Source organism: Lonchura striata, chromosome 1 (genome assembly GCF_046129695.1).
Source record: "Lonchura striata isolate bLonStr1 chromosome 1, bLonStr1.mat, whole genome shotgun sequence".
Classification (NCBI taxonomy): Eukaryota; Metazoa; Chordata; class Aves; order Passeriformes; family Estrildidae; genus Lonchura; species Lonchura striata.
This window is the reverse complement of record NC_134603.1, coordinates 140,296,290-140,317,703: the sequence shown is the minus strand read 5'-3', so window position 1 is coordinate 140,317,703 and position 21,414 is coordinate 140,296,290. Positions and strand designations below refer to the sequence as shown.

Genomic DNA, 21,414 nt, shown 5'->3' with positions numbered 1-21,414 from the left:
AAGGCCAGAAATGAAATATGTAAGGTGCACAAAATATTCTACATTCAGAATGTTCTACAAGCATTTCCTCTATTACTACAGATGCATTTTCAAATTCAGTATTCATCCCAGGCTTAGCATTTCCCTTAAGACTTGGACCTAGATAGTTTTCCAAGCTTTTCTTACATTTAGGAACATGCAAGAAGATACAATTATATTAAGATACATAGATGTGTGTTTGTATGTGCAGTGTGTGTGAGTGCACTGGCAAGAGTGAGAATATGAATTTCCTTAGCCTGGCAATGGTCACCCTCTATTGAAGTCTATGTGGGAAGAAAGGAGGTTGAGCAAACCCTCCCTTTGGGGTTTTTCTCCTGGCTGTCCACCTTGGCGAGGTGCATGCAGGCTACAGACAACTGTGCTGCTACAGGACAGCAGGAGAAGCAGGCAGTCAAGCTGGAGTCCTACCTGCAGAAAACATGCAGAAAGTCTGGTGCACATCCACCCTGTTTAAAATCTAACAAATCAGAAATACAGTTTTTAGGTTCTGCCTCAGTTTAATTTTATTTTAGATCAGAGATGCAGAATGTCTGTTCATCTGGCCCTTGGGAAACCAAAAACTGGCAGGTAGGCTGAACAGCAATCACACTGGAATTTATCCCTCTTGCATGGGGAATATGTCAGATATTCCCATTCTGAGATGAAAAATTTTAGCTAAATGTTTTGCAAGGTAGTTTGGTAAAATTTAATCTCTAAAGTAATAGATTTATGTGTAATTTGAAAGTGTGTTTCTTTTCATTAATATTTTGAATATGTCAACAAGGATAATATTTATTTTTTCCTATTACTATTTTGTATTAATTACCGCTCAGTAGCTCGTAAAATGGAAGTCCTGCGCTCAATTGGGTATCTCTTCCTTCTTGTGGTAGTGCTGCTGTCCTTGGAGCTGGAGTCAGTAGATGAAATTTCTTGGTAGTAGATATCTAAATCTAGCACTTTGCTCAGACTGTCAATAAATAAGAACACTAAGTTAACAGTTGCACTTTTCACTATTATTTTCAGCATACAAATACAAGGCAGCCAAATATCATTATTCCGTTTATGTGTTGAGGATCTAAGGAAAAATATATATAGGCACAAAAAAATCAGTCTCTGAAGTGTGACTGCTGTACAACATAGATATTGAGAATTTTGAAATGCTAAGTACTTTTATATATTCATAAAGGAGACATGACTGAAATTTTTGGGGTTTGCCATTAGACTCAGTGGAGAGGCGTTTTTATGGTATAATTAATCTGATATATTTTAGATATTTCTTTGAGCAAGAGATGAATAATTTTCCTAAATATGACTACTTTTTTCTCTGAGTAAATTTGGCAGCAACTAGTTCAGATATGGGTGTCAATAATGCAGATATCTCTTATTTTGTTAGGTGAATGCTATCCAAGGTATTATACATACAGAAAAAAAAATCAATCCCAACATCCTTTTTAGAATGGCTAAGGAAAGAAATAATATCCTAAAAAGAAACTGAATAGAGAAGTTCAGAATTCAATCCTCATGTTGTTAGAAACCAGAAGTAATTAATTGATTTCACTTGCTATGTTCCACTAATACAGAGTTGGCACATGAGAGAACATGCAGTCGGAGAACTGGTTAACTAGATTTAAGATGAGTGAAACCTAATTGAGACCAATGAGAGAAAACACTAGGTTTTGGTGTGTTAGTTTTTCTTTTTCCCCCTAGACTGGAGTCAATAGGTGTGAAATTTTTTTAGGATCCAAATGACATGAGAAAAAAAGATGAAAGAGACCAAACTCCAGAGACACGGACATAGGGTCAATCCTTTAAGCTGCAGCATAATCAAGTGCAATTTAAACTGTGGTTAAATGAAGCTCAGTGCTGTGAGCATATTTTAAATAAATGTAATGTCACGCAACATCCTCTAAGATACATATTTGAGCCATGGAATTTGTATTCTGCAAGTTTGTATTGAACCGAGGACAGTGCAGAGAGCCCATTTATCTGGCAGCTATGAGCAGGCTGCCATCGCACACATGGTGCCACAGCAGTGCCACTGAGGGGGCAGCAGGAAAGCCTCAGTATTGAAACACAAATAAAATAAAGCTATGGTGTATGTCAGGAGCTACCAACCAGGTCTGCAGCACACATAAGGATCTAAGATACAGAAGGACAGAATAAACCTATTGCTTCCTTCTTTTCTGCAGAGATCCATCAAAATAGGTTAGTTACACTGGGAATAAACCACTTCTGGTTCAAATTTCAAGGGATACTCTTCTTTACCTGTTATTCATAGTTTTTGTTTTAATTTTTTATTATCTATTTCCAGACATTCATATATTTTTAGGAGAAAATTTAGACAGTCTTTGTATTTTTGCTGACAAAAAAGGACTGGTTACTCATTTGCTTTGACTAGAATTTTAAGCACCTTCGATTATTTTCTGTGTCAGAACTATCTTTGATGTGGACCTTATCTCATTATAATGCCTGTGTTACCATGGTAAAGGACCATGTTTTAGGAAAACTGAATGACTGAATTCTATAATGGATTTTAGTCAATGAAAATTGCATTTTAACTTTAACATGTATACATGTCCCCCTGTGAATCACCAAATTACCATTCTTTTTTCAATGCTTTATTCTCCTAGTTGAAGTACAGCTAGAAACTATTCTAGAGCACTGGAGTGACAATAGTGAGATAATGAAAAAACATTACCTTTCTTTCCTTGGTTTCCGTTTTTCATCTTGTATTGATTTCTAAGAAAGAAAAAGCAATTAAAAATACTAAAAGGAAAGCTTATGCAAATTTACAATTCATCAGTGTTAGGTAGGAGAGTGTTGTATATATTTCAATAAAAGAAATTATAGAAAATGAGCAAATGACCCAGAAAACCCTCTTTTAAGAACCTTTGAGCCTGCGAATGTTGTTCCCAAATTTGTTGCCATACTGTGAAAAAAAAGCCAAAGTAATGATGATCAGAACAGAAAAAGTAGATCTAAAACTTTCAAATAGCTATGGCTGTTTTAGTGAAGTTGACAACACTATCTCACTGAGGCATATTTACTGTGATGCCAGAAGAATTTCCATTAATAGAAGCAATACAGTGGAAAGAGTCCTATTCTCATTAATGCCAACGTAGTCTTCACACAGGTTTAGTAGAATAAAATGGACAAAGGCCCCATTTAAAAACAATATAATAAGTGACAAAAGAACCTTTAGGATACAAGATTTCTAAAAATGCAGAGGAGAAAAGATTTATAAAGAATATGAATAATTTCTTATCTCTAATAGAGTTCTATCCCTACAGCCAAAACAAAGCTATGTTGCAGCACCTAACACATCATACTTCAAAGGCAGTATTTTTTACTGCAGATTGTGGTCTTAATTGTGTTTCTTGCAAGTGAGTGAAAGTGTATTAGAACTAGGGACTGTAAAGTCACTGAGAATCAAAAATCCTAATGGACTTCAGTATGCAGGCAAATGAACATGACATATAATTCCAAAATGATATAATGATTTAAAGAAATATCCCATAAAATAAAATTCTTATGCCTTATATAAATAATGGGCTACTGTCAGGCTTAATTTATACTTGCATACCCCTGCAGGTCATCTGATAGGCAATGAGATGTGTGAGAATGTAAGGTGTCTAATTAATGTCTGTAGCATGATGTAAGAGAAATATCTGATTTTGCAAAAGACAGAGAATTTTTTTTAAAAATGCACTAATATATATATATATATATATATATATATATATATATATATATATATTTAATGAACTCAAGAAAAGCATTTCTTCACTTTCATATAATGTGGGATTGATAATAATCTGTGAATGCCTGAAGGTACCAGAGATTTTTAATAAGGTAGAAAATCTGTAACAGCTGGGAAAACTGACTGCCCTCTAAAGCTGACTACCCTCTAAAGTTAGAGCTAAATGACTTACCTAAGATCTAAGAATTTAGCAACTAGTAGGTCTCCTTTCTAAGCTTCAGTGTATAGATATTTATGTTGAACCTTTCCCTGAACAGTGAACTATACGCCAGGAAGACAAGTTTCTCTTTTTCACACCTTCTTGAAAATACAACTCATTGAAGGTAATATTGATTAATACCTTGAAAAGCTGTTGCTAAAAAATTGAATAAAAATCTCCTGGCACTACTGCAGTTTTTGTTTGCACTGATGCCGTGGCTGTTTTCTTGTACGGATCTAGCTATGTAACAAATTAGCTCTCAGAAAATACTATATTCCTGACCTTATAGTTTTTAGTTTCCTAAATAGGCATTTACTTCAGAATTGTGCTTCTCAGAAATTTCCAAATACAGATTCTGTGTCAGGCCTTTCATTTCAGTCCACAAAACAAATTTTATTGTTACATGCAAATTTTTTTTTAAAGAATGTAATTTCTTTTCAGAATATCACTGTTCCAAAGCTGTGCTATTTCAAAGTCCCAGAATAAAACATAGCTGTATTTGTCTTTTTTTGGTATGCCAGACACAACCGTCCCTACAGGCCCTGGTGACACCTTCTGTTGAAAGGAGAAGCAATTGCTACGGTTAGTTTATTAGCTGGGTTCTCACCGGCTGTTAAAATAGGTCACTAAGATACAGGCACCTCGAGCAAATCAGTTTAATTGCTTTTTTTGTTGGAAGTGCTTTCTGAGCTGCTTTTACATTTTCACTCTTTCTGCTTACTTTCTTGCCTTTTTTCCTATGTTTAAGGGCACTGAAGTCAAGAGGGGAAAGCAGCACTTGGTATCTGAACTTGGACCAAAGGCTATATATAGTGACACTCAAATCCATTAGTCTCCTGAGCTGTTGGTATTTGCCAGCGCCTTCATAATCACAATCTGACACATTTGTAAAGGAAGTTACAGTGTGCATACTAATACAATTTATTTTAGTATTTGCTCTCTCTGTAAGATCAAGTACTAATTTAGATCCTCAAAATAGCTCCAAACAAACCTGTGCCTCTCCTGGTTCTCTCCTGTGACTTACAAAAAAACTATGGAGACAGGGCATTTGATTTGTGTATTGAAAATGCAAATGCTACTTATTCCCATAATGAAAGTGTGTTTAGGTTCAAAAATAAATACTAGTCTGGCATAGCTCCCCAGACTGGGTAACTCTGTGCTTCCATTTCAAGTCTCGTTTGAAATTTGAGTTTTGTGGCCTGCCTCCTTTCAGCACAACACAGGTTTTATGCTGCATATGAAAATAATAATGGGAATTGGGCAATTAGAAAGATAGTTTAGGTGGGAATTATCTGACAGTTTTAGTCCAGGGAAGCTTCTTAAACTCACATGTATTAGAGTGTAGTAGGTGGAGTCTTCTGGATTATTTAATGTCTTGGGCTTCCGTGGCCTTCTGGGGGGTCTCTGCATTGGGCGAGACTCTTCTACTTTGGCCACAACTGTAAAAAAGCAGAAGACAGCAATGCTTATTTCTTCCAAAAACTGGAGGCCTTTGGAAAAACAGGAGAAAATTTCACCAAATGGAGAAAAAAATACACACAGCCATTTTTACTGCTTGCAGTAATTCAAGTAAGCAACTAGTTTGGACATTTTCATCAGCAGAGAATGGGTTTATCCATTTGAGTCCTGACTGCCCACAGGGACAAACACCACATAATGAATACCAGGCTGGAGCAGCCCAGAGGTTTGCCTAGCACAGGCCTCTCCTTCTGAAAAGGGCTGATGCTCCACATTCAGAAAAGGGCTATGGAGGGTAATGGCTACTGTGAGGCCATTGCCTTGTAATGGGGACCTGTGTGGCAGAGGTGATGTTTTTTTCAGACTCAAGTAAATCTTTAAGGTGCTGAATGAGGGAACTAGCATTAGGCCTCTGTTTCAGAGGTTGTCCTCTACTTTATCACAGTGAAGATTTTCCTCCAGGTCTCCTGCTAAGGCTTTTCATTTCAAGCCAAATCATGTGCTACTGGGCAACACCGCATGACTGTGTCCATCACATCCAATGTAGTCTATGTTAGTGTACTCAAATTTGGTCTCTATTTTTGCAAAAAAACTTTCTGCAAACATGAAAAATGACTTCACTCTAATAGAAATGAAATCAAGATTTTAACACAAAATGGAACTATTGTCCCCTGGCAGTCTCCCAATTCAGAGCGAGATACTGACTTGCAGATTACATTGGCTGGCACATAGATAACTAGAAAAATATCTTGAGTATTTGCTTGTGGAAATCTATATGCAGTTCTGACAGTGCTAAGATACAGGGCTGCTTGTGTTCCTAGGTCGTTTGGCACAGAGACAACAGAGTGCAGGTTCCTAATGCCTAGGAAGACCACAGAACTGGCCCTGGAGGGACAAGAGACCACAAATATGGTCACCTGGTGAGCTTGGTCTCCTTCCCTTCAGCTACAACTACCAGAAGTGTTAATGGCAACAGCAATTCCTTCATGATGAAGGAGAAGGGCTGCCCAGAGCAGAACACCAATGGCAGAGATGGGTCATGGAGACACATGCGGGGTGGTGAATGAAGTCCCAGCACAGTGAACCCGTTGTCTAAGGTATCTTGCATTATCCAGTGAGGTTTGATCTTGGCCCTTGTCCCATTACAGATATACTAAGGACAGTCCATGAGAAAAAACATCTCCTTATTTATAAATGGATATAGTGTGAGGGTGGAATGGGGATCTAGATCTCAGTGAATTACTAAAGTGTGTTTTGCTGATATGATGAACTTCCACATGAAGTTAAGTAAACTTTAACAACATTTTGTTTCCCTATGACCATCAGAAAACCTTTTACATAATAGAAAGAAAAACTCTCCCATGTACAGCAGACATCTTTTTAATTAAGGGTAAGGTAGCACAATAATTTTAAATGAGAAATGACCAGTAATACATCAGTGTTGACTCCTGCAAAATTAGCTGCTTAAATTCTTTGTTATGTGTGATAAATAAAGGCTTGTAAAGGTCATGAGTATACAGAGAAGCCAGAATGAATAATGTTAATTTAATTGTAGTTGGATAATGATTACATTTATTGTTTTAGTTTCTTATCTGAAATACAGACTGCTTCTTCTGTAATGAATGAGCAAGTATCTTTTTTGCATTTTGCACCTAAGAGAACAATGGTGTTTTTCTAAGCTAGTTTACAGATAATCCATGTTAAATAATGAATTTTATATGCAATAAATTAATTTCAGTAACCTGTATTAAATATAAGTAAGATTTCTTGATATCAATAGGTACAGCAGGCTTGACTGGGCTCTTAATATGGGCTGTTGCTACCTTGCTGCATTTCATATGGGCCACCTGGAGTTATCTGTCTTTCCATTTGTTTGAGAGAAGAGGCATACCTTCCCTATTTATTTTTAAACACAAGAGGAGTTAAAAGTGGAAACTCTACCTTAAAAAATCCCTTAAAATTCAGTGCTGTTGAAAAGAAACACCTAATGCCCTGTCTGTAGGACATTCAAAAATTTTGTCAGAGATCATGACTACATGAAAATCTGAAAAAACAAATTAAGCCAATTTGGGGGCACTAGGAAAATTCCCATGAAAAGGCTCTCATTATGCCTAAAGATTTTTTACTGTCTCCTAAGAATTCATCACTGTGTATACTGCTACATTATTTAATTCATCAATGTCAAACAGATAAAGCATTATTGTATTATTGATTACAATTATTCCAACTGAAAGTACTTGTATACTTATTGTGTGTGTGCTCTGCAAAGATTACTTTATACATTCAAAAATACCATTTTGACAATGATAAAGGTTTCAGTAAAATAAATGCTTTTCATCTCAGCTCTTGTGTTGTACATATGTGTAAGCTGTGCAAAAGAATTGGGGCATGTAGCTTTCTAAGTTTGGACCTCCATCATTCCTTTTTAAAATTGAATATAGGAATGAAAATGCATTTCAGAGTTTTGCCTCCAAATTACACAGTAAGGTTTTGCTTTTTTTGTTTCACCAGAAAGTGAAGCTGTGATTTCCTTTTGCACTTAGATTTGCATGTTCACTGCTACTGAAATTCATCAGATGTGGTAGCTACTTGTATTGGATAATACAAAGTAAAATCTGCTTTTTTATTAGTTTCTGATAAATACAGAAATAATTTACTTAGTAAAATTAAATACCCAAGTGTGATAAATAGTGAGTTTGACTGGGCTTGTTTTCCAGCTAGCCTATACCTTTCTGTAGCAGGCAATGAAGCAGAAAGGAGTGAAATAATTCACCTATTAAGAGGGCAATTATGTTACTTCTGTATTCCATTACAAAGAAAAGGTTTTTATTGAAGTCTCTTAGTCTTTTATTGAAGTCTCTTAGTATTGAAGTCTCTTAGTAAAGTCTCTTGTAGCTTATTTTTCATTAAGACTTAAAGTATCTTTAGCAAGATCTGGCCAAGTGCTTTCTATGTAAAAGGAAAACCAGTGTTTCTCCTCTAACAGTCATTTAAATGGATATTTTACAGCACTGGTACAAAAACCATTCACACAGAAGCTGTTGAAGTGCTTTGGAAGTGCCACGTTGGCACTACCATCCCTATCCTACTAGAAGGGTAAAAAAGATGCACAAAGATACATGGAGATTTGCTTAAGGCTACATCCTAGTTAGTCATTAGCAGAGCTAAGGACTGGAGAGCTGTGCTGAGGCTCCATCTCTGCTGCCAGCCACACCTTGCTGTTGTATCTACCTGAAGAGGTGCTGTCAGTGCTGGGACCTGCCTCAGGAGCAATGTGTAGGAGAAACTGGAAACTTTGATGTGACACAGACAGTCCCTAAAGGGTTTATCAGGAGGAAGACAGATTGAATAACAGGTTGAAATGGGAAGATTTTCCTCCCCAGACTTCCCAAGTGTATTGAGTCAGTACTTGGTTAGTCAAAAAAAAAAAAAAAAAAAAAAAAAGAGGTTAAACCAGTGATGAAGTTCTTCTCCATGAGAATAAAGAAAATACAGAGTTAAGGGTCAGGAAAGGCATATGAACAGTGTGGCTGCCAGATAACACTCAAGAAGATTTAGTAAATCTTAGAAAAATTCTTTATTCATATCAGTATCTCAGCTAGATCATTTAGCACTACCACAAAGGTTCCTATCTAAGTTGTACGCACACTCAATTCTACAACAAATAATTACTTTCATACTCAGCCCTCACTGAAAGCTCCAAATATGCTGAAATATGTATACAATATGCATGTGTATCCTGAACACCACCACAAACTACATGAACTGAGGAGAGCTGCATGTGCTTGAAACATTCAAGGATGAGCAAAAAATATTTGAATAAAGATGAGTCAGTATCAACAGCCCTTTAGGTTGAACTGCCTGTACCCTCTGACATACAGTGATAAGGTTGGAAGACAGCAATCTTGAAGAATCAACATCTGTGGAGGCTAATGTAAATTAACTATGACTTACAACAGATTTCATACTGAAGACTGGAGAAATAGTGGTTACAGCTGTGATAAATATCTAAGGGACCAAAGATCTCTATTTATTAAGCCACCTGGAGAAACAGACAAAGCCATCTTCACATCATTTAAGTGAAATGTTACATGTTTGATTTAGAGCTGTTCCACATCTTAGGGAGACAGAAGTATAAAGCCAGGCTCAGAATTAAGCAGGAAGGAAAACAAAAGGAAAAACAGTAATTGTATTGGTTTTGTAGAGGGAGTTGAAAGTAATCAGTAAAAATGGAAATACAGCAACTGGAATTCCAGGACTTGATGAGAAGTTAATAGTTATTACTGCTTACAACACCTATGTGCATTCCTTTTTACTGTTCTAATTGTACACAGCATGAGGATGCAACTACTCAAGTTTGGAATTTGCACTGAGAAAAGCACTGCTCTGCAACATTCTGGTTAGGAACTTTTAGGTATTTTTAATTCATGGGATGTTTAACATAGTCAGATTTGGGAATTACAGCTGATGGCTGCAAATTCTTAGTAATCTGGAAAAAAACAAGACGGATTACTCTGGCACAGACCTAGAAGTAGAAACTGCAAGAGACTGAGAACTTTCAGCTTGTGTACAGCAGAGGTTGTCAGTGTTTAATCTCTCACTCCTAAGTCCCACAGCCCCACTGAGGGAAGCAGTTTCAGTCTCTGGCTGACACTAATACAGAATGACAGAATTATAAACATTGGAAAAGACCTCTAAGGTCATCAAGTCCAGCCTTGACCAGGTAGATCATGGCATGAAGTACCATTCTTTAGCTGTTTCTTAAGTACCTCCAAGGATGGTGACTCCACCACTTCCCTGGGAAATCCATTCCAATGCTTAACAACCCTTTTGGTGAAGAAACTCCTCCTATGTCCAGCCTGCACCTCCCCTGGTACAGCTGGAGACCATGTCCTCTCGTCCTGTCTCCAGCTGGCTGGGAGAACAACCCAAACCTCACCTGGCTGCACCCTCCTTTCAGGCAGCTGTAGAGAGCGATAAGGTCACCTCTGAGCCTCCTCCAGGCTAAACTCCCCCAGTTCCTTCAGATGGTCCTCATTGGAGCTGTGCTCCAGACCCTTCACCAGCTTTGTTGCCCTTCTCTGGACTTGCTCCAGCACCTCTCATTTCTTCAAGTCTGGTGATCTGGGATTACTGCTTTTTAAGAGAGGATATTTAATGGAAATGGCTGTGTTCCACTTCCACAACCTCCCAGATTGTGTGCTCTGCCATGGATCTGGGCAACTCCCAGCACAGATCTTCTACATCCTGGCTGTGTGCCCAAAGGACCCCTCCTGTAGCTGAGAGCCACCAGCCAGCAGTGCTTGCCTACCGTTTTTCTCGAGTCCCATGCCTCAGTGCTCCCTGGCTGACTACTCACTTGCAAAGAAGGAAGTCTGGCTGGTGAATACTGCTCTGCTCAGCCAGCGCTACACAGGCTCCCTTTTCCTTGCAAAGCCTGCCCATTACATTCCCATAAATAGTGCTTTGACAGACTACAGCAGAAGGAATCCTGGATGAAAACCCTGCTTGTCTCATTGCCTCATTTAGTTGAAAATGTCCTTAGCTGCATTGGGGTTCCTCGTACCATGTAAATTTCATTCTAAATATAGAAAATTCTCTTCCTGGTATTTTTTACTTGGACTGTCATTTAGTAAGTAGAGGGATGAGCACTATGATTCATCTGGAAAAAAATGAAAGAAATTTCCTCCCATAATGATTAAATTCCCCTCACTTCAGGCTTTGATCTCAAAAAACTGACAGAAGCCATTTGTGCATCTGTTCTGACACAACAGCAACCCAAGGCTCACTAGCAGTCCAAGGGTGCAGTTCTGGGGTGCAGCCATTACATTTGCTGAAAGCATGTAAGAAGCAAATATAACCTTACTCAGAGATTCTAGACACAGGGAATTTTGTTTTTTTTCCAGGAACCTTGTGTGGCTTGGTTTATGCATTTTATAAAAATGAAGAAACTCATTTAAGAACAACTTAGCCTTGTGGATTTAAGATTAAATTAACCTTTTGGTCAGATATTCTTTGAACTGCAAGCTTTGCATTTTTATTAAAAACTAACAAGCAAACCATTTAAAAAATATGAACATTTGTCACAGTATGCCATCAGCTGTCCCCTCAGTTCCTCCCCTTCTATGGGTAGCAGATGTAATAAAATATTTTATCAGAGAAAGTGGTAAATTGTGTTACTGCACAATGGCCACCTAACCACAGACAAAGGCAGCCAAGCTCTCCTATCTAGCTATAAAATACAATTAATGTGCAATTCATTCTCTAAAACAACATATATAACTAGTGAAGTTGATGAAAAAGTGTAGATAAATGTAAATGATCAATGTAATTACAAATAGGTAAATACTACATGATTTAAAGAACACCTAAAGCTCAACAATCCCTTCCTTCATAAGAGTAGGACAGGAAAAGCAGCCATAGGACAGGGCAAGATGCAGTAAAAGCATATCCGTCTGTAAATGAGTGTGTATAAATCCCACTGTAACACATAATGTAGGCAGGTAGACAGGAAGTTTCCTCCCTGTTAATAAGGCAGTGGATCATCTCGTCTACCTGCTTCACTTTAGCATGACCATCTACAGGACCTTACCTCAAATCTTTGGGGGTTTTGTAGATATTTTACTATATTGCGTAGAGGAAGAAAATACGATATCCAGAATGTTGGTAATTCTTGTTTTAGATAGTGCAACTTAAATGAACTGAACAGAGGGATATCGTTACCCAAATATTCTCTGCATCTAGTTAGATCATGTTTGATATGATAAACATCTACTTAAGACAATGCAGCTTTGTGATAAAGCCAGTTTCCAACTGGTTTAAAGGCAAACTGTGGAATTACTGCAGTATATTGTCTTCACTATCTTGTGCATTGGTCATACCTGGAAAAGAAACAGCTTTCCTGTCATGGGAATGATGTTCAACTGTAGAAAAAGAAAGTTCACATTCCACACCAAGAAAGGTTTTCCAGTGGACAGGTTAGCACACTTTACCACTGGAAAGCTTCTGTGCTGTGACACTGCAGGGTTTTACAGCAGTCACACTTTCAGAGACAAAGGGAAGTGAAGTGGCTGACTGGTGACCCCTTTAGGCAGGGCTGGATGCAGAGGTGACAAACCCTGGCAAGCTTTTTTCTCCTGTATAGCTGCTTAAATTAATAGCAGTGTGAAGGGTAGACTTCACTGCATTTTGCACATGGCAGGAACATACTGGTACATTTTCACCTGGTTCATTCGTGCAAGTGATGAGATCTTTAACCGATCAAACAAGGATTTGTATATTCCCTTTCCCTCTATCTACCTCTTTTCTCTAGCTTCTGTTGGAAAATATGTTAGAACCAAGAGGTGTTTTCCAAAGCATACATTTTTAACTTCTCAGGTTTATCTTGTAAAAAAAGCAGCAGTATTTAGTAGAGAACTTAATATAAGGCCATTAATGACAATCACAAACCTTGCTGTGTCTTTAATGAAAGGTCATAGCACTTAGTTTTCCATTTCCCATTTATTTTCTCTTGCAGACTTTGGTCTTGGAAACAGACTGAACTACACAGATTACCTATCAGCAGCTGGTTTGCACTTAGAGGTGCAAACACCAAGCCCTCATTTTAGCAGCTTGCCCATTTGAGAGGACTCCTAAATGGGATTGAAGTAATTTTAAGATCTTTTCAATGTAGTCATGGGAACAGAAAGAAGATTCATCACACATGACAACTGAATCCACAATATTATAATGAAAATAGCACAACTAGCCCTGAGCAGTGAGAGGCAGTCCTAGATCTTATCCCAACCCTTCCCCAGAGGCAGTGCAGTGAGCTCACACAAGCTCTGCCACACAAATGGAGACACAGCCAGTTATCTGCGATACCTGCCCTCATCCTCCACATCTGCAGCCCAGGACATGAACTGAGAAAATTCCCTATTACATCTATTCCAACAGAAGAGGTCTGAGCAGCTCCATCAGTTCTTTGGGGTCCTTTTGCTGGAGTTCAGGTCTTAATGATCTGCATGCTCAGAATCCCCTGTCCTTTTTATTCTCCCAGTACTCTTTGCCACTGCCACCCAAACTGCTCCAAGCATGTTTGCATTTTGGGAACCTTCACTACCCATGCTAACCAGAATATAAATAACTCTGGAGGGTGTTTCTAAAGATCATACCCTCTTCAATGTGTGAGTTAAATGGATGCTGAATATTAATAAAACTTTACATGCAATTACAATACATGCAATACGTGCAACATACCCACCAACATGGGTAGGAGTTACAAGTTTTGAATAACCTCAATTTTATCTGTGGATAGCTAAAAATTCACTCAGCATATATGTCATAAACTTTAGCAAATTGTTTGACATATTACTTAAAAAACTGTTGTGCTTTGAAAGCATAGTCCCACATCAAACCAATAGCACACACAGTTGAGAGACAACTGAGTTAACAAGAGCCAATACGGAATTTTACCAAATAAAAGTATTCCTAGAGATTGTGTGTCTAGATTCATTCAGCAATCCTAAGCAGCACTGAACAAAAGACCAAAAAAATTGGTAAATGCACAAATCCCAACCAGGTTTGGGTATTTCTCTGGAAACTATGTTCCAGACATGTGCTGATATGAGGCTTAGTACAAAAACATACAGCCAGAGAAGCTGGAATTAACTCAGATACTTGTCATACTCCCTGGCATGACCAGGAGTAGCTTCTTCTCAGTCCTGTTTACAAATGAAAATTCTGCCAACAGTAAGGTTAAACATTACCTGACTGACAAACATGAGAAGAAAGCCGGCCATTAGCTTGCTTATCTTTGGACATCATCACAGGTCTCAGCTGATGGGACAATATCATTTCATTCAGTTTTTGCTGCAATGCTAAGTAATCTTCAGATAATTTTGATATCTGAAAAATATGTTTTTACATTATTATAGAAATAAGTATACATGTTCCAAGGTAATCAAATGTAAAATAGTGGACAAGAAAGTTAATTTAAAAGGTATTGCCCCACCGACTGCAGTGCACACATTTACCTCATTTCTTGAAAAAAATGAAGATGGGGAAAAAAAAGACACATAGGAAACTCAACACTGACACATAGGAAATTCAACACTGTAGTCCAGTCCTACAGCTACTTCTCATTGGTTCACACACATGGGCAGATGGTGCCTTGCTGATGCAAGATTGCTTCTACAGCTGTAGGCATACTTCTCTGCACATGTGCAAGTCTCTGACATTGGCACAGCAACTTTAGTTTCATTTACAGGGACATTTCACAAGTGTACTGAATTATGGACCTTGATGGGTAAACAAACATTTGAAAGACAAAGCTTCTGCATTTAATTTAAATGAGATTAACATTATTTTTGCCAGTACTCTTTGACTTTTCCTCCTTCCTGAAAAGGCTGTTTTCTCTTGCAAATCAAAATATGCATTTTCATAGAACATACATTACAAAGTCTCTGTCTTAGTTGAGAGAGCAAATCTTTGTGCCATAGAAGCCAGTAAAATAACTTTTCCATTCTGTCACTGGTCAGAGTATTATGCTCCATCTACACTGCTTACAAGCTTCTTACCTGTCGTGAAAAGGCTGCCAAATCACAAGCCTCTTTCTCTGAGTCTCCCTGCAGTGTCTTAGAGTCTTCTGCCTCTGTACTGGTGCTTTCCCTACCTTTTGTTGCTTGGGGATTGTTATTTTGAACGTGTACTGCTTCTTTTGGTTCCTTTATTGTTTTATCTTGACTTTTGCAAGGTAGTTTCCCTTCTTTTCTGAGTTGTCCTCTCCTTCTGTAACCCCGGTAATTGCTCTGAATTACTACTGCTGCCTTCTCTTTGTCTTCTGGACCTTGTTTTTCTGCCTCAGTTTGCTTCCACGAGCCTCTTCTTAGTGACTCTTTTCTTGTGATTCCTTTACCTCCTGTAGGCATCATTGCTTCATGCTTTAGGTAGTTTCTTTCCACATCCCTGTCAGTTCTGGGCTGGACCACAGCAGATTCTTGATTTTGCCAGTCTGCACTGAGTGTGTCTTGATTATCTTGCTCTTGCTGGGGTCTAGGTTCAGCTGAGGTTTTGACAGAAGATTTGCTGGGTAACTCTTCCAAAGAGTCCTGTTCTTCACCTTCACTAATCTCTTCTACTGCCTCTCCTTCAGTAGATGTTTGCTGTTGCTCCTCTCCATTCCCTGTGTCACTGTACCCTGAGCACTTGATGCTGGTGACAGCACCAGGTTCATCTTGAGTCTCCTCGCTTGCTACTTCTTCCAGTGTATCATTTTGAGCTGGCTGCAGTTGTGCTTCAAGGAATTCCACAGCAGATAATTCATCCTCTGCTATGGCAGCTGCTTCTTCTTCCACTCTAGGGAGGGCACTCTCCACTTCAGTTGGACTTTCCTCAGGATCTTGAAGTTCTCCATCATTTTTCTTCTTGCTAATGGTTGCTGCATTTTCAGTTTCTTGATTTCTAAGTGATTCCCTGAACAGAACAGAGTTTTGGGCAAAAAATTACAGCTGAAGGAGATGAAGAATAGAGACAACATTACAACTACCTTTGGTGGTCTTTGTGTATTAACTGAAAATTTGATACATTGCAACATGGGAAAGATTTAGTACATATAGCTGGAATTAAAGATAGCATTTTCTATTATTATTATTATTATTATTATTATTATTATTATTATTATTACTACTACTACTTAAAGTGAAAAGGGATAATATTATTATCATCAACATTATAATCTCTTAAGTTAAAAGGGACATCTCTGTTAAACTTCACAGAAAATTGTCAGGAAGACAATCTAGGTTGTGTGAGAGCTGATAAAACAGTAAAGAATTAATTTAAATGTTATCAAAAACATAAGGCATAAACCTCTTAACATTTCAGGAATGTATATATACACACAATCCTAAGGGTATTCTGTGTTTCCTCTGTCATTACCTTTGCTTATCTTGATCAGTGACTTAAATGAGAACAGTTCCTTGCAGATATCTATCTCATTCTTGTCTGAACATTTTTTTTATTATGAGCTAATTCCAAAAAGACACTCATCTATAGATTACATTAACATTACAGATAGGTACACTATTGTTGATGTGCCTTTATTCCTTGGGCTTGAAAAGCTACGAAAATTGGCTACTGCTATTAAAAACCTTCACATAAATATACATTACTTCTGCATACATATCTAGAATAATCCTAATTTTCTTCACACTTATCTTATAATGTTGTTATTCAATGCTGTAATTACTGGAAAGGGACACATTTGAATGACAGAAAAGAAAACAACACTACCTCTTGCTTTTGAAGACCTTCCTCTCCTTATATCCCCTGTAGTGAGACTGAATGGTTATTGCTGCTTTGTTTCTTGTTTCAGTTAGTTCTTTTCTCTTCTTCCTGAGTAAGTATCCTCTGGCAACTGATACAAATTGTAATGCAAAACAACCTTAGGCAACAAGCAATGGGTGCCACACATATTTCAGACAATCAAATACCAACAGCATTAAACAAACGCTGGTAAGGATATATAGGGTGCCTATTATGATTATGTTTCGTCTGAAATGATTCCCATAAAACTTTTTGAGATTTCAGAAAGCTGTACCCATTCTACATGAGGATACATACAAGCTCTTTCTTCATATTTTGTTGGACTGAAGAAAATATATGAAGATGTAGAATAAAACAGAAGCACAGAGCTATACAAATGCCTCTAGAACACAGTACTCAGAGCTTAATGTACCTGCTTTGACTGATTCAGGCAATTGATTTGACTCTGTCTTTCATTTCCATGGGAAATGCTTCATTATCAGGCTATAGAGATTACCAGGCTGTCACCTGGCACAGGCTTGGAATTAGCTGAACATTCAATATATCAGAGAGAAACTGGGAATTTTATAGCTCAGCAGTTACAGAAGACTTAGCTCATGTTCCTTCTGCAAAGACTGATTATTCAAAATGAAAAGGCTCAGCATGAAAGATATGCTAAGCTCCACAGTAACCAGGTGCACTGTGGCAGAGAAACTCCCTACCTGTGCTTTGTGGGAGGCACAAGATTAATTTTCTGGTCTGAACCAGAAATAAGGACTCAAACATGGGCCTTCCCTGGGCCATGTAGGTGCTGATGGGTCACTGGGGCCTTGATGCAGTTGCTAGCACGTTGGTATCTGGTGCCATCTGAAGTGCTCCAGGATAGCAAAGCATCCACATGGAGCTGGCGGAAAGAACAGGACAGATGGGACTTTCTGGACAGAAAAAGTTGGGTATAACAGGTGAAAGAAAGCTGGAGGCCAGACAAGATAACCAGGGCACCTCAAATGACACTAGATACCAGAATGAGGGCAAATGAGCTGAGCATTTGCTGATTTTGAATAAAATTATTCAAACCCTAGGCTCTACTGACTATAACAGCAGTTTAGACACCTAAATCACACTTAGACATCTACACTGAAGTGTCCTAATCAGAAACTGAATTGCATTCAGAATCTTGCTTCAAAAACTTTTGAACTTGCAAGTAATTTCCTAATGGGAGCTGGCACAGTCTCTACAGTGCTGTGATTTGGAAAAATCTGCAATTCCAGGGATTCAGCACAAATCTGCTAATCCCTGGCAAAATAAAAATAACATAGTGTTTTGTCAAAATATTTCTGTTGAACTGTAATACCAAATACAGTACCAAGATATGGGGATACTGGATTCAGGTGACTTAAATATCCTGTGGACGTGGTATATATAGGACTCTTTCTTCAACTCTGCTGAGAGTTTTTTGCATCACAGTGAAAAGGTCAAGCTCACTTGAAAATAAGAAGGGAGCATTAACATTCTGTTCCAACACATTAATATAATTTAGTGCTAAGTTTTATGTGCTTTAGCATTCCCTGCTCATAACTCAGGCCAGCTTGGGCTCCACTAGGTACAGTCAATCAATGTAAGAAGCATGATATAAAATGGGCATAAATGACACCTTGATAACTGGATATGGGACGAAGAAACACAAATACTTATTGGAAGCAGCACAACTGGATTTTATATTGCAGTCTGACAGAGCCTTAGAAAAGTGGAAATTGTAAAGCGCTTGGAATACTTCTTGAGTTTCTTGGACTTCTGAGGCAATTCTCTTTCCGTTTTCATGTAAAAGCAACTCAACAGGAGTAGTTTTGAAACAAATGAAGTTATCAATGGGCATGGCAATATAAGCTGCATCTGGTCTTTTTATACTATTCTTGTTCACTTTTGAGGTTTTCTGAGAAGTTTGTAATGATATAGTGTTGCACTACAACACATAATAACTCACACACACACATTAGATGTAAAAGAGGGAAAAAGAGGAAGTTTATTTCTGACTTTGCAATATATAGAATTCTAAAAGTGACAGTGGATTAGAGGATGAAATTGCTACTTCTCCAACTACACTAGTCAAACTAACAGTCTATTAATTTTCTCCTCCTACAAAGAAGAATGCAAAACAATCATTTTGCATTCACGCACATAACAGTGCGTGAGAGCTCTAGTAAAAATATGTAAACATTAGAAGACATAAAAAACTTTTAGAAAAACTTTAAAACTTTAAAAAAGTCAAAGCAATGATATAGTTCCTGTCTAAGCTTTGTTTTCAAACTGGAAGAGGAGTTTTGTATTGCTTTAGAAATAAGTGGTGGGGGGGGGGGGCGGAAATAGAAAGAGCTAAGTAAAAATGGACTTAATTTGAGTTTTGGCTTCTTGTGCACTGAAAAAGTTGAAATCCAACTCCAGACATGACAGAGAAGGCGGACAAAAAGAAACATTTGGGACATTAACAGAGTGAAGTGCTAAGTTTATACTTTTGCATTTGCTAAATATTCTAATATAATTGGCTGTGTTCAGATGTGTAATAGTTTTTGACACATTACTGGTTTTTATGCTGGTTTTACTGATGAAATTCCACCAACTGCAGTGAGGTGATCTTCAGTACACACTGGTCCAGTGAAATTAACAAATGCATCTGACAAGGATTAAACTAACACTGGTGGTGGTATATACTCATGAAGGTATATTTGATGTTGTTTAAATAGCCTGGGTACTGGCAACATTAGCTTATATTTGTGATTACTGAAAATGCTGTGCAGATTTGTGTCAGCTGTTTTTATAGAATCATAAAATCATAAAAATGGCTTGGGTTGGAAGGGATCCTAAAGATCATCTAGTTCCAACCCAACTGCCATGGGCAAGGACACCTTCCACTAGACAAGATTGCTCAGAGCCCCATCCAACCTGGCCTTCAGTCCTGTATCTCTCCAACTGTATTGCTCCTGATTTCAGAGCTGCCTAGACCGTGTCTAGCTTGGGGATGTCTCTGCAGGGACAGGGGAGACCAAAGTACAGGGAGGAAAAAGGGGTGTCCCATAGCAACACCTGAGCCCAGGGTCATTATGGCTGCAAAAGAGAAACAAAGCGATGGCAAAAAAGAAGAGACACGAGTGAATTTACAGCTTGCAGTCTTCCCAAATATAACCATTACTGACACATAACAATCCCTATTCCTAACTGAGCAGCACCCACACACACATGCAGTGGTGTGTGGGTTTCAACAATACCCGTAGCTGGGCAGCTGCAGTACTCAGACTAGGAGTGACAAGGTTTTGCTATGCATTTCAGCATCCTACTTCACAGCAGTGGAAAATGCCTAAATCACTCTGAGGTACAGGTAACAGAATACAGTGATCCATTTCAGCCACTGTATATAGACATATAAGTTGTACCTCAGAACATGCAAATGAACATAGTCAATCAGTGTAGCAAGAATCTGGGTCAACATATTGTGTATGGATAGCACATTAAAAGCCAAGAAAGCAAACAATTCTTACTTGCTTGAAATTTGGTAATGTTTTCTTCCACTTTTTTATTATGCTTTGCATTTTTGTATTCTTTACGAGCAACAAACCCCCTGTAAGCTGAAAAGAGATGTTAAAAACTAGGTAATCCACGAAGTACAAAAAATAATAAAAATATTCTGGAATTACAGACCTCTATTAAAATGTTCATAAATATTTTGCAGGCTTTATGTTTCAAAAAACATGGCAAACAAGCACAAATAGTAAATCTACATAAAAATACATCTTCTCGTGAATAAATTTATTCTGAAATAAATGAATATAAAACACGAGATAATCAGAATGTAAAATAAGATTACGTTTGAAAGTATTAAAAAAATCAGGTGATGCCTCCATCAACAGGGTAATTCGCCTTATTATCTAGGACAGTTAATATATTTTATTTTCATTATTACATTACACAACCTTGTCAGTGCATGCCAGAATATTATTAATAAGAGTATAATCTGTGCAATAACATCCTTCCATTCTTAAAATTGCCTTTTAAATATAACACTGATAAATGTAATTTCAGTAAAGAGATTGTCATAATCTGGTTAAAAGAAATTTTTCTTCATAAGAACAGATACAACCAAGTATAAGATATTTTGTCAAATGTAACAGCAGGAAAAGAGCAAAATCCACATCCAGCATGCACATTCATCTATCAACTGTACACATGTACTAGCTTTAAGAAAAATGTTAAATGTTTTAAAGCTATTACCTGACTGTATTTTAATAGCACTTTGTTCCCTCTGTTCCTTTATCTTTTTGTATCTCCTCGAACCCAGCCACCCTCTGACATAAGCTTGAATCAAAATAATCATGTCAACTGTCTCCTTCCGCATTAAATTCAGCTGCTCCACATGATAGTATTTGAGGAATACCTTTAAAAGAGAAACAAACAAAAGTTTTATTTACCTTCCCAGCCCTTTATTGACTTGATACATTTAAGAGTTACAAGTTGGTTTCAAATGATGAACAGACCCTTCAGTTGTAGTACCTAAAGGATCATTTTTTGAGATAGCATTTTCATTGTTTGCAATATTAGTTTACCTTACTCTTCTCTTCAGCATGTTTAGTCAGTCTCTGCTTATTAATTTGTTTATGGCAATATTTTTTAAAGTTCCAGTGCAAACTTTCAGTCTGTAACTATATTT

The 21,414-nt window shown here is 37.7% G+C and overlaps 1 protein-coding gene across 1 annotated transcript in view; it reads right to left on the bottom strand.

Annotated features, from left to right (window-relative positions):
• The window catches only part of MYO3A (myosin IIIA), a 137,408-nt gene that overhangs the window by 1,197 nt on the left and 114,797 nt on the right, over positions 1 to 21,414 (bottom strand). Inside the window, exons 27-34 of the mRNA XM_031504179.2 lie at positions 20,979 to 21,141; positions 20,249 to 20,335; positions 16,704 to 16,827; positions 14,993 to 15,887; positions 14,183 to 14,321; positions 5,307 to 5,416; positions 2,717 to 2,757; positions 845 to 985 (exon numbers count right to left, since the gene is read on the bottom strand). Of these exons, the coding sequence (XP_031360039.2) occupies positions 845 to 985; positions 2,717 to 2,757; positions 5,307 to 5,416; positions 14,183 to 14,321; positions 14,993 to 15,887; positions 16,704 to 16,827; positions 20,249 to 20,335; positions 20,979 to 21,141 (1,700 nt within the window). The remainder of the gene's footprint in view (positions 1 to 844; positions 986 to 2,716; positions 2,758 to 5,306; positions 5,417 to 14,182; positions 14,322 to 14,992; positions 15,888 to 16,703; positions 16,828 to 20,248; positions 20,336 to 20,978; positions 21,142 to 21,414) is intronic.